Source organism: Telopea speciosissima, chromosome 5 (assembly GCF_018873765.1).
Source record: "Telopea speciosissima isolate NSW1024214 ecotype Mountain lineage chromosome 5, Tspe_v1, whole genome shotgun sequence".
Taxonomy (NCBI): Eukaryota; Viridiplantae; Streptophyta; class Magnoliopsida; order Proteales; family Proteaceae; genus Telopea; species Telopea speciosissima.
Window position 1 is genome coordinate 12875319 of NC_057920.1, and position 12442 is coordinate 12887760.

The 12442-nt window shown below is 39.8% G+C and overlaps 1 protein-coding gene across 1 annotated transcript; it reads right to left on the bottom strand.

The window, feature by feature from the left end:
• Positions 1–7602: 7602 nt before the first annotated feature.
• Positions 7603–10405, bottom strand: LOC122661518 (pentatricopeptide repeat-containing protein At2g13600-like). Its single transcript, XM_043856935.1, has one exon. The coding sequence runs from the start codon at positions 10368–10370 to the stop codon at positions 7731–7733; it is 2640 nt and encodes an 879-aa protein (XP_043712870.1). The 5' UTR covers positions 10371–10405; the 3' UTR covers positions 7603–7730.
• Between the last annotated feature and the right edge of the window lie 2037 nt (positions 10406–12442).

Below are 12442 nucleotides of genomic sequence, written 5' to 3' on the forward strand. Positions count from 1 at the left end.
GCAGTTCTCTTTCCTTCTTTGAATGACTTTACGATATAAAAAGTCCGCTGAATGCTCAAATATTGAAAACATAATCATAGAAACTGTCCTTGACATGTTTAAATATTGAGAAAGAGAGATCAATAAATAGTACAGACAATAAAAGATGCTACTTGGATATATAGACCACTACAACATGAAAAGATCAAGATGTATATAACTGCAAACCGGTCAAGCTTATAGCTAGTAACTAGAGGCAGAATCTTGTGTCGAAACCAGACTGGATACTGTGTAATGTGTATCCACCAGCAACCCCAGAAAATAGGCAGATAGCCATAGATCTTTTGCACAAGGAACAAATTGCCCATGCAATTGAGACCAGCAGAGGTCCTAGTGACGTAACCTTAAGCAGAAAGCACCAAGCCATTAAAAACTGATTTTGACATGAAATTAACTCGAAATATTCATTAGTTTCATAGAACTGGAAAACAGTTACTAGGTGTTCAGAAAGGAGGTCTGGGGGGATGTAACCCAATTTCTTAGTTCAACTGGGTTATCAGCACAGAAAATGGAGGCTGTTATCTGTCCAAATGGTGTAAAACATGTTGCTTTGTATTTGATGGAAAACATTGATACATTGCATTAGAATGATTGACATGATAGCATATCCCCAAGACAAATGCATCAACATATTCACAGCATCATGGACCATGATCAAACACAGAGATGGGTTGACTGAGTAGATCAAGAGTTATGGAGATATGTAATTCCTGGATGGACCCTCTTGCTACTTGGTGCAAAAGTGACAATTGAGTTTTTCCTATTGACATTTACAACAACAACAACTCAGCCTTATCCCAACTAAATGGGGTTGGGCCGGTCGGCTACATGGATCCTAGCAAAGACAAAATAAAAAAAATAAGGGTTTTTGTCAAATGCCCCCCTGAAAATGCCCATTTGTCCAAATGCCCCCTTACAACTTTTCTAATTGCAAACTCCCCCTTATTCTCAAAACAATGTAGCACTTTGGTCCAATCCATTAGTTTAGGACGTTATGTTCAAACGGTTGGATTTTTTTGACCATTATGCCCTTGATGGTAGAATGACCAAATTGGCCTCATTAACACCCAACCCTGCAACTCATCTTCCAAACCCAATCGATCTCTACTTCTGCAATATGAACTCCGATTCATCCCATGCTCGTTGAAATCTGAGAACTTGAAATCAGATTCAAGCGAAGACCCTAGTTGCAGACTCATCGCTCTCTGTCAATGATGGCATGGTGCGCTCTCCACCTTACAATCTTTCGTTCCCAGAAAATCCACATTGCCTTCTGATGAATTATCCTACGGACCACATTGTCACCGTTGAACTTGCTGTTGGAGCTGGATCTGGGCTTCAATCTGCTGAATCTGCGTAGGGTTGAGGTGATTAAGCCCTATTGAACAACCTCCTCTGTTCTAGGGTTCTGGGTCTGATATGGATTCAGAGGGTGTGTATGAAGATGCGGATTACAGGTATATGGATTCAGAGAAAAAGGATGATGATGTGTTTGGAGATGGTGATGATTATAATGTCAAGAAGAACTTGTAACCACAGGCCAATATTTTCTCTTGAATCTGATTTCACGCTCCCTGATTTCAATTAAAAGATGAAAAACCTAACAAAAGCTTTGCAAATATATTCAAAAAACAAATGAAAAAAAAACTGAATCTCTATTCTGAACCACCCAGCTTCCAAAAAATCCTCTTCCAAGTTTGCTTTTTCTTTCTCTTTCAAAATCCAAAAAGAAAACAAATCCAAAAAACCAAACCTTTGAAAGACAGAGATGATGACACAAAGGGATACAGAGAAGCAGGAATCAGAGAGGTGGGAGAAGGCCTTTGCTGCCCACGACGGACCCTGCGGATTTCGACCTCCATTATTCTCAGTTTAGCTTAGAAAGTAAATCTGAAATCGGATCTCTCTCTCTTTCTTTCTTTCTTTCTTTTTCTTTATTTTTCTTCTATCGGGATTTGGGTAGGTGAATTAGGAATTCTGATACATTTGTATTGATTGGAATAGGTCTAAATCAGGTGGAGAAGCTGAAAGAACTAGGGTCCAGGAATTTTTTCCTTTGCCGCAAGAAGCTGAACGAAGTTGCGGTGGATGTGTCTTCCTCTTCGTTGTCAGCGGCGATGGCATCGTCATCTTGTTGGAATCAAGCTGAGAATGTTTCGAAGATCTCTATTCCCTGACTAGGTTCATGGATTTCTAGCTGTAGTATCTTGACTTAAGTCAATCAAAGCTTATTATTATGGGTCGATCATCTGTAAATTTGTAGGAGATAAAATAAGGGAATTTTGTAAATTTCCGCAACAATCTCATTGTTTTCCAAGTTATTTTATATGTTTTTCCTGTTCTTCTTCGAAGGAATCCTCAATTGCTCGTTGGTCATATTATAAATTTGTTTCTTTGGCTTATAGAGAGGCTCCCCTGTTGTTTTCTTCTTGATATAATAAACTCTGCAAGAGTTTTGAATTTAGACTTCTTCACCGGGAGAGCTCAGAATCCCGGTGATGAAAGTTGTATCTGAAGGCTGAGGTCACCGTGAACTTTGCCGATAACTCCCGAAACACCGGGAGAGCTAAGAATCCCCAAACTTCGACGTCATTACAAGGCTGTGAACTTTAGCGCTAGGGTTTGGAAGATGAGTTGCAGAGTTGAGTGTTAATGAGGGTAATTTGGTCATTCTACCATATCAAGGGCATAAAGGTCAAAAAAATCCAACTGTTTGAACATAACGTCCTAAACTAACGGATTGGACCAAAGTGCTACATTGTTTTGAGAATAAGGGGGAGTTTGCAATTACAAAAGTTGTAAGGGGGCATTTGGACAAATGGGCATTTTCAAGGGGGCATTTGACAAAAATCCTAAAAATAAAAGGAAGGAACACAACAACAACAACTACAACTCAGTCATAAACAACTAAATGGGATCGGCTACACGGATCCTAGCCCTCCAAATTAGCACGGCCATGTTTAAGAGAGGCTGGACCTCGGCGCAATGGTAAGGTTGCTCCATTGTGATCTAGTGATCACTGGTCACAGGTTCGAGTTGGGAAACAGTCTCTCCGCGAAGCGAGGGTAGGGCAGTGTACATTATGAGCCTCCCCAGTCCCTAGATCCTGCAGTGGCGGAAGCCTCATGCACTGGGTATGCCCTTTTTAGCATTGCCATGTTTAAGTAGCATATGATGCATTATAATGCATCCAACTCCAATAATAGGACAACAAGAAGAAGAATGCACAGAACAAGGAAAGAGCAACTACATCGAAGATTTTGACCCCAAAGCAGAACAAGCCTGTCCAGATTATGTCCTCATCAAGCTAGTTGTGGGCCCATATGTTGATCTATTTAAACCATATATCAGGTCCATATTCAAGTCCATATTCTGTCTTTTTGTAGTCATCGAACACCAAGATTTAAAGGAGAGATTTCTTCAGATTTGGTGGGACTCATTAGCCTTGCGTGGAGACTTTTTAGAAGATTTTCTTTATTATGTTTCTATTTTATAGTGCGTTACAAGGAAGTTTTTGTTTAGTTCTCAATTACTATTGGTGTAACTAGGAGTTAATAGCAATCTAGGCCATTTAGTTTTCAGTTACTATTTTATTTATTTCCAATTATGTAAGTTTCTATTTTCATTAGATTGTGTTTTGTAAGGGATCCATCTCCCACGCAACAGGAAGCTTGTTTTGATGGCTATCAATAAAGGAGAGGGCTGTTAGCCCAACGATTGAATGAAAAGAAAAGTATGGTTTATTAACCATGACTGTGAGATACAGTGTAGGAGAGAGTCCTATGTGAGGTGAAAGACCTTGAGGAGAGAGGTCTAGGTTGAATGGGAGGCTTAACCATCTACCCTATCTTAGTTTCTATATCCTGCCTTGCCTTGTATTCATCAACTGAGACATGAATGAGACCTGTTCATACTGCTGGATCTTTGATGACGGCTCTGTTATTGATTAACAAAGTTCAGAGCTTGAGTTTCAAAAAAACACAACCTGTGGCATCTGTTACCTGGAGTTATCTGCTGAAGCCTTTAAGTTCCAGAAACTGCTGATATACTCATCTGTTGCAGATTGGCATTACCTTCCTAGAGGCCCTCCTTCGACCTTAGTTTCAAATTGATCCAAGTGCTGGAACTGTGATAGGCAATAGTTGCTATTTTGGACCTCTACTTCCTAGATCCATTACCATACTGTATTCCAGCATCTAACCATCAGTTGATGCTGCAACTTTGAAGAGTTGTTAGGCCTAGAAGACCTATACTCGATCGGAAGATCAGTCCCATCAGGACTTCCTAGTTACTAATTCTGTAACCAGTTTATTTTCTGAATTTTCTGGCTATTCTCTGTCATACGATGGATCAGAATCATGTTCTGTTGGTTTCTTCGATGGTCAGACATCGCTCAAAGTATTGTTATCAACTGTAGAAGGTTACAAGAGTTGAAGCATCTTACTGTTCAGGTGTAATGTTACTTTTTATTGCTGATTTGCTTGCTGTAATTTACTGATTTTATTATAAATTAATGCTGCTGTAGAGTTTGGTTCCTAGTTGAATGGTTGAGACTGGTTATACCTTAAAGCCCCTTGTAAAAGTTGAAATCAGATAAAGTAGAGTAACCCTTTAAACACCTAGGAATCAACAGATATACAGAAGAAATGTAAAGATGCAAGTATTTTTACCCATAGAGAGGCCTTCAGTTGCATAAACCTTTGGAAATCCATCACCCAAGCCCTTAGCAAAATTAGGTTGTGTTTGAACATGGACTTTGACAGCTTCAAAAGGGCAGAGAGACACATCAGCAAAAACCTGAGCAGATGCACTGCTGATGAAGTAGATGAAGCTCCTGTTCTGATCTACCAACACATCAGAGTAAAGCTTCTTGAAATATTCAGATAGACCAAATCTGCAGCCGCATTGAACACCATATCCAAGAAACTTCCCAGTCCATCCTCTCCAAAGGGCAGAAGGGCCTCCTTCCCTCAAGAGGATATTTAACCCAGAATAAATGTTGTCACATTTGATGGGGTTCACCTAATTTTTACTTCTTTTTATCAGTACCATAAAATAGTTGGAAGTTAAAGAATGTAGGAGAACAAGGAGAAAGATGAAATTAGAAGGTTGGAGAAGAAGAAGAAGAATAGAGATGATGGTGCAATGTTGTGTGTAGGAGTATTCACTCCACCACACTTATATTACTTCACTAATAATAAAAAAGGAATTACATACACCTCCCTAGGGAGGTAAAACGTAACAAAAGGAAAATTACAATATAAGGCAACTAGACAACAATCTAGTTCCTAAAGTACCCTTATTACATAAACTCTTAACACCCCTCCTCAAGCTGGAGAATAAATGTTATACATTCCCAGCTTGCATAAAAAGGCACTCAACTGATTAGGGATAAGCCCCTTGGTAATGATGTCAGCCAATTGATCGCCTGTCTTAACAAAAGGAATACAGATGTAGCCAGAGTCAATCTTCTCTTTGATGAAGTGCCCGTCCACCTCAATATGCTTTGTTTTGTCATGTTGCACAGGATTATAGGCTATACTTATGACAGCCTTGTTATCACAATAAAGTCTCATAGGTGCTTCAACATCGAACCCCAACTCTTGGACTAGCCTCTTCAACCATAGGAGTTCACAAACTCCATGAGCCATAGCCCTAAACTCAACCTCTACACTAGATCTGGCCACCACAGGTTGCTTCTTGCTCCTCCAAGTGACTAAATTACCACCCACAAATGTACAATAACCTGATGTAGATCGTCTGTTTGAACCTGAACCAGCCCAATCCGCATCAGTGTAGCCTTCAATTCTCAAATAGTTGTGTTTGGCATATACAAGGCCTTTTCCTGGGCAGGACTTCAAGTAACTGAGGATCTGGTAAACAGCATCCAAGTGCCCATTTTTGGGAGCATGCATAAACTGTCTCACCACCCCAACTGCATAGGTGATATCTGGGCAAGTCAAAGAGAGAAAAATCAACTTTCCTACAAGTCTTTGGTATGGTTCACAATCTTCCTCTAATTTGTGATTATGATCAACAGGAGAGTTTGTTGGTTTGCATCCCAACATGCTTGTCTTCTCTTTCAAAAGTCTAGCACAAATTTCCTTTGGCATATGTTTATTCCCTTCTTAGATCTGGACACTTCAATTCCCAAGAAATATTTCAAATGTCCAAGATCTTTAATCTCAAACTGTTGGGCTAAATAAGACTTCAATCTCATTATTTCAGCTTTGGCATTTCCAATCACCACAATATCATCCACATAGACAATGAGGGCTATGTAATAGAGCTCGGCTAGGGGAAGTCATTCCTTCTAGGCTGGTTAGGAGTAGGCCTTTGGCCCATTATAAATAAACTAAATTTTGTGGGGGGAGGGGATTCTCACCTCAGATTTTTGAAAACTCTCTCACGCAGTCACGCTGCTCTGCAACTTATTCTTCATTGCTGAAGACTGTCTTGTGTGTGATCAAGGCTGGTGGGATTGGTGTTTGATCCAATAGACGCCTTGCAGTGTGAAGCTCGGGTGGTTCTATTGAAGCTCTACTTTCAAGTTCTAGTTCAAGTTTGGATTTTTATTCCAGAATCTCATTCAAACAAGCTGTTGTCCAGGAAATTCTGCAATTTTAGTAAGTTTGAATCATCCCCAACCCCTATCATTCTTAATCTAACCTTCCATCATCCAAACCCTAGATTTCCCCCTCTTGTTTCAATTTTCCCAAGACCTAAATTCTGCCTAGACCAAACCAGCCGTCCAAATCACACCATAACCTGATCGAGTTCTCCTCTCATACTAAGGAAAACTTGGCCCAAGTCCCATCTGAAATTGACCCTCTACGCCCTAGAAATCCATCCTCTCCTCTTTTAAAAAACCTAAACCCTAACCTTGCTGTCGAATCTAATTAACAAGTCTAGACTTGTTAAAACTTAACAAGACCTTCACTGGAAGACTCCCCAACATCAACTTGACCTAACCCTACCATCAAACCCTAGACCCCATTAAACCCTAACCCTAACTTAACCAAAAATACCTATTTGACCTAGCCGAGCTACCATGTTCATAGCAGATCCTGGTTATAGGATTCTAGTTGGATTCCTACCAATCTAGGACTACATTAGTTCTCCTTCACTATTAGATTGTACTAATGAAAATAAAAGCATAAGAATTGGTGTCTAGAAATTTTCTGTAGCTTGTTGGAGTACTTTTGCTCTTACTGTTTGGTTCCTATTGTTATGTCATCATTAACTTTCTAATTACATTGGCATGAACACGTGTGTATTTCTTTTTGCCTTTTCTCTAACAAGTACACAAAGCAGAAATGAGAAACAATGTGAGAAAAACCGGTTTAGAAGTATCATTTATGGTTATGATTCTAAATAGGAAGTGAAAATAATATAGGTATTTGTATTTATCTCCCCACCCACCCACCCCCCCCCCCCCCAAAAAAAAAAAGAAGGAAAAAAACGAAAGAAACAGTTATGATTTTCAGAAAATTCCAAACTTAAATGGCTGCCATTACTATATGTAAGAGTCCAACATCTGGAAGGTTTGTTTTGTTTTGCTTCTCTCCTTTACATTATATTATTGGAGCTCCCTGAATAAAACAACATAGTTACTGAACAAGTTCGAGGGCTAGAGAAAAGGGGGGGTGGGGAGGATCTGATAAATGAGAAGATATTCTACATACCATAGATTACCAGTAATCCCCACAAGAGCAACATCCTTCTTTGAAATGATGGAAACGGAGGGCATCCCGCACAATCAATTCCCTAGTGGTGACAAGAGATATTAACTTCATCACTATGTGACAATCTGTGCAGATCCGAAGATTCTTCATAACATGGATTGGCATCCAAGGAGGCAAGTTGATCAACCCAAAAGCTACTGCAAGCTTCTCGCTATGGTAGCCTTGAGTTCTACTTGTACTAATTTTGTTCACATATTTTCCTGTATCTTCTATCTTCTTAATTAATTCTTCTAACATCCTAAGGACATCATTGATTTGTGGGTGGTTCGTGTCATCTACAGTAAACACATGTACCCTGTTATCAACTTCAATCCAGCTGCAACCGGGGTTCTTCCGAATTCCCTTCTCCCTCATCAATTTTCTTACTTCTGCAACACCATCCAACCTGCCCACATCAGCATATAAATTGGCTTGAAGAACATAACTTCCAGAATCTTCTGGATCCAACTCAAGCAAGTTCTTGACAGCACATTCAGCCAGTTTTGTGTTGCCATGGATGCGGCAAGCCCCAAGAAGAGCTCCCCAGATGCTGGCACTTGGTTTGATGGGCATATTGTCAATCAAGTTCTTGGCCTGTTCTAGCAACCCAGCTCGACCAAAAAGGTCAACCATGCACACAAAATGCTCAGACCTTGGACAGAGTCCATGATCTTTGGTCATGGAATCAAAATAATATTGACCTTCTGATATGAGTCCTGAATGGCTACAACCTGATAGAATGGCAATGTAGCTTATATGATCAGGTGCCAGGTCTGCCTTAAACATTTCTTCAAAAATCTCAATCACTTTCTTCCCTTGACCATTCTGAGCATAACCTGTCATCATGGAATTCCATGAAACTAAATCCTTATTGATTATTGAATCAAAAACTTCTCGTGCTTCATTGATGCGGCCACATCTTGAATACATTGTTACAAGACTATTGGCAACTGGCACATCAGAATTGAATCCAAACTTTGTAGTTTGAGCAATAATTTGGTTGCCAAGTCTAAGTACTGCAGCGTCAGCACAGGCACCAAAAACAATTGCAAAAGTAATCCAATCTGGATTCAGTCCTTCTCTTAGCATCAGAGTGTACAATTTCAGACATTCTTCCTGAAACCCGTATTGTAAATATGTAGCCAACATTGAGTTCCAAGTTATTACATTCCGTTCAGGTATCTTGTTGAAGTATGTTCGGGCTCTGTCAATATCACCCAGCTGGGACAACGCACTGATCATTGCTGTCCATGATATTATGTCTCTTGCAGGCATGAAGTGAAACACACGGTTTGCATTTTGAACACTTCCACACTTAGCATACATTGTAAGCAGAGCATTTGCAACAGGAACAGAGGAGTCCAGTCCAATCTTAACTGTATAGGTATGAAGTTGTGTCCCAACAGAAATATCTTTTCTACTTGCACACATGCCTAGAACAGTGGCAAGAGTATACCTGTCTGTGGTAACTGGAACCTCTCTCATTTGGTTAAACAACATCAATGCTTCTTCTTCGTAGCCTGATTGTGCATAGCCTCCAATTAAAGAAGTCCAAGAGACTTCATTATGTTCAAGTAAGTTATCAAACACCCGCTTCGCCTCTTTTAAGCATCCACATTTTGCATACATATCAATCAGACCACTACCCATGTAAACATCAACTCCTGATTCATATCTAATAATACGGGCATGAAGATGTCTACCCCATCCCAGGTCAAGAATGCTAGTGGAAGCACTAAGAACACTAGCGTAAGTCATAGAGTTGGGTCTAAAACCTTCGTTCCACATTTCTATGAACATAGAAAGAGCTTGGGCCCCAAGCCCATGCTGGGACAAGATTGAAATCATTGTGTTCCATGATACATGGTCTCGCTCAGGCATCTGATGGAACAATTGGAGTACTTTTTTCACGCCAGAAGATTTTGAATAGCCAAACAACATACTATTCCAGCAAAAAAGACTTGGATTGGGTAGCTGGTGAAACACTTGATCGGCCGAGTTCATAGATCCACATTTAATATACATATCAAGAACCGACGTTTCAACAAATGGGTCTCTTACAAAATCAAATTTCACTGCAAGACCATGCACTTGCGAACCAAATTCAAGGAATTGAAGAATACCGCAAGCCTTCATCACACAGGAGAAAGAGAATGAATCCGGTCTACAATTAAAATCTCGAACCATGGAAACAAAAACCTTCAAAGTTTCTTCATATTGCAGGTTTTGCATATAACCTGACATCATTGAGTTCCAAGAAACAGAATCTCTGTCCGGCATTTCCTCAAACAAATGCATTGCCTCAGTCAACCGACCCATATCTGCCAAACCATTTATCATCGTATTCCAACTGAAAACATTGGGTTTCTCAATTTCACTAAAAACCCGTCGTGCGTCTTCGATTGAGCCACATTTTGAATACATATTCAATAAATGGTTTTGAAGGAAAATTGAAGACCCAAAACCCGTGGACATCAGGTAAGCATGAAGCTTTCGAGCATCGTATATAGATTGGAGATCTCCGCAGGCTTTCATTGCTTTGGAGACTTTCTGGGAGAAACCCATGTAGGAATTGTCCGTGGAGTAGTCCAGGTATAGAGAATTCATAACCTTTCTTGCGAGACCTTCTTGGGAGGATAAGTAACGGACAAATAAGCGCGGCCATGAAAGCCTGAGGATCATTCAATATTGGAGAAGCTTCACTTCCAAAGCAACGAGATTTCATTTCATCTCATTTTACCTCCGTTCTCTATCTACGAAGAAGAAGAAAGAGAAGAAGCAAAAAGTATTATTAGTTACTACTTACCAACGTGGCTACTTGGCTCGACCGCACGACGACGTCACGAACTCAGTCACGATCTGGGTTCGAGTTAGGTCAACTTACAAGTATCAGCTCCTGAAATAAGCCACGATCCCCACATGTTTTCAGTTTCCCTCCACTTTTGCCTATCTCTGCGTTCAAATCAAAATCATGAATCTTAATCCAAAACCCTTTCCAAGATTTATATAAATAAGCCCCGTCTGTCCCTTCCTCTACAGTAGAGCTTAAGCCTCACCTTTTTTCACTCTTATCTTTCTTTCTTACTCAGTTCTGAAAGTACGACAAGACATTGTCATTCTTCTTCTTCTTCTTCTACTACTACTACTACTACTACTACTTGTACTAGCCTTGGAGAGAGAGAGATGGAGATGGAGAAGGGATTGGAGAAGATAGAAGGAGGTTGGGAGACCCCGAAGCGTGGAGAGTATCGGATCCCAAATGCTATGGTTTGCCCGCCGCCACCAAAGAAGAAAGCAGTTTATTATGGGAAGATAAGCAGAGATCCGCCCAATAATGGCTACTTCAACCCACCTGATCTCGAGCTTCTGTTTGCCATGCCGCCAAGACGCTAAGCTTTGCTTGAACTGGAGCGGTTCTTCGAGGGAGGGACTCACTTGTACTCCTTTACACTCTCCTTTCATGAACGTTTGTTTTTGTCGATACTGTAATGTAACATGTAGTCCATGGTATTTTTGTTTCCGTCCTCCCATCCTTTCGTGTGCAAGGTTTCATTTTTTGTGATTCAATTTAGTGAAATGTGATTCTGTCACTACTAGTTAGTTCTTTTTATCATAGGTCCAAGAAATCTGGAATCGGATCTGGATCGGTTTTTGAATCGGCATGGAGCAGAGCATTTAGGGCTTTCCCATACAAATTCGGCCCGAGTCAGATTAGAGAGAATCAGTGTTAGTCAGAATCAACGGATTCGATCTGATTCTTAAAACCCTAAGTCCAAGGCAGGACCTCACAATGATTCCTAGTGATGTTTCAATTGCAACCATGGTTTTAAGAATTGGAATCCAATCTTTGATTCCGATTGGATCAGAATTATGTTGTCGCAAAGGACAATATGGCGAACGAAAACATCTTAGTAGCCAGAGGAAAAAGAAAGCAAAAGTGATTCATCTATGCTCATGTGGTAATGGTTGAATCACTTGATTATTTACGTTTCAAAAAACCGGTCCAATTTTTAGGATTTTGGTCAATTCAGAGCGATTCTATGGTCGATTCCACAAATCAGAATGGTAATTGGGAGAGCCCAATTTCATTACTGATTCCACTTCATTGAAAAACGATTCAAACAATTATATATATATTATATTCTAAGGGTGTAAATCGATTATTCAATTCGGTTTTGGTTCAGTTCCGTAGTGTTGGTGTGATTTGAAATCGAATCAATTCTAAAATTTGATACTCAAACTGAACTTGTTCGATTCGATTCGGTTTCGAAATTTGGTTCTTACACACTTTAGTTGTAGTTACTATACTCAGTCCATAAACTATAATATAGTAGTATTATAAGATCTAATATTAATATTAGTAATATATAGTTATATACCACAATGTATTAATATACTATGACAGAATAGTATCCAAATTTGATTCAGTTCCTATGCTAAAACCGGAACCGAACTCGGTTTCTACATTTTCAAAACGAGTTTGAACCAAATTTGATTCGGTTTGATTGATTCGGTCTAGTTCCAAATTCACACCCTAATTATATCTCTTAAATGTTTCAACAAAACTAACTACCATATAGGTTTTGTGTTCATATAAGTTAGTAGCTACTGCCCACCAGGAATTGAGATATCAATATCAGTATCGGTCTCGACCGATACTGATTTGATATTGATCCAGA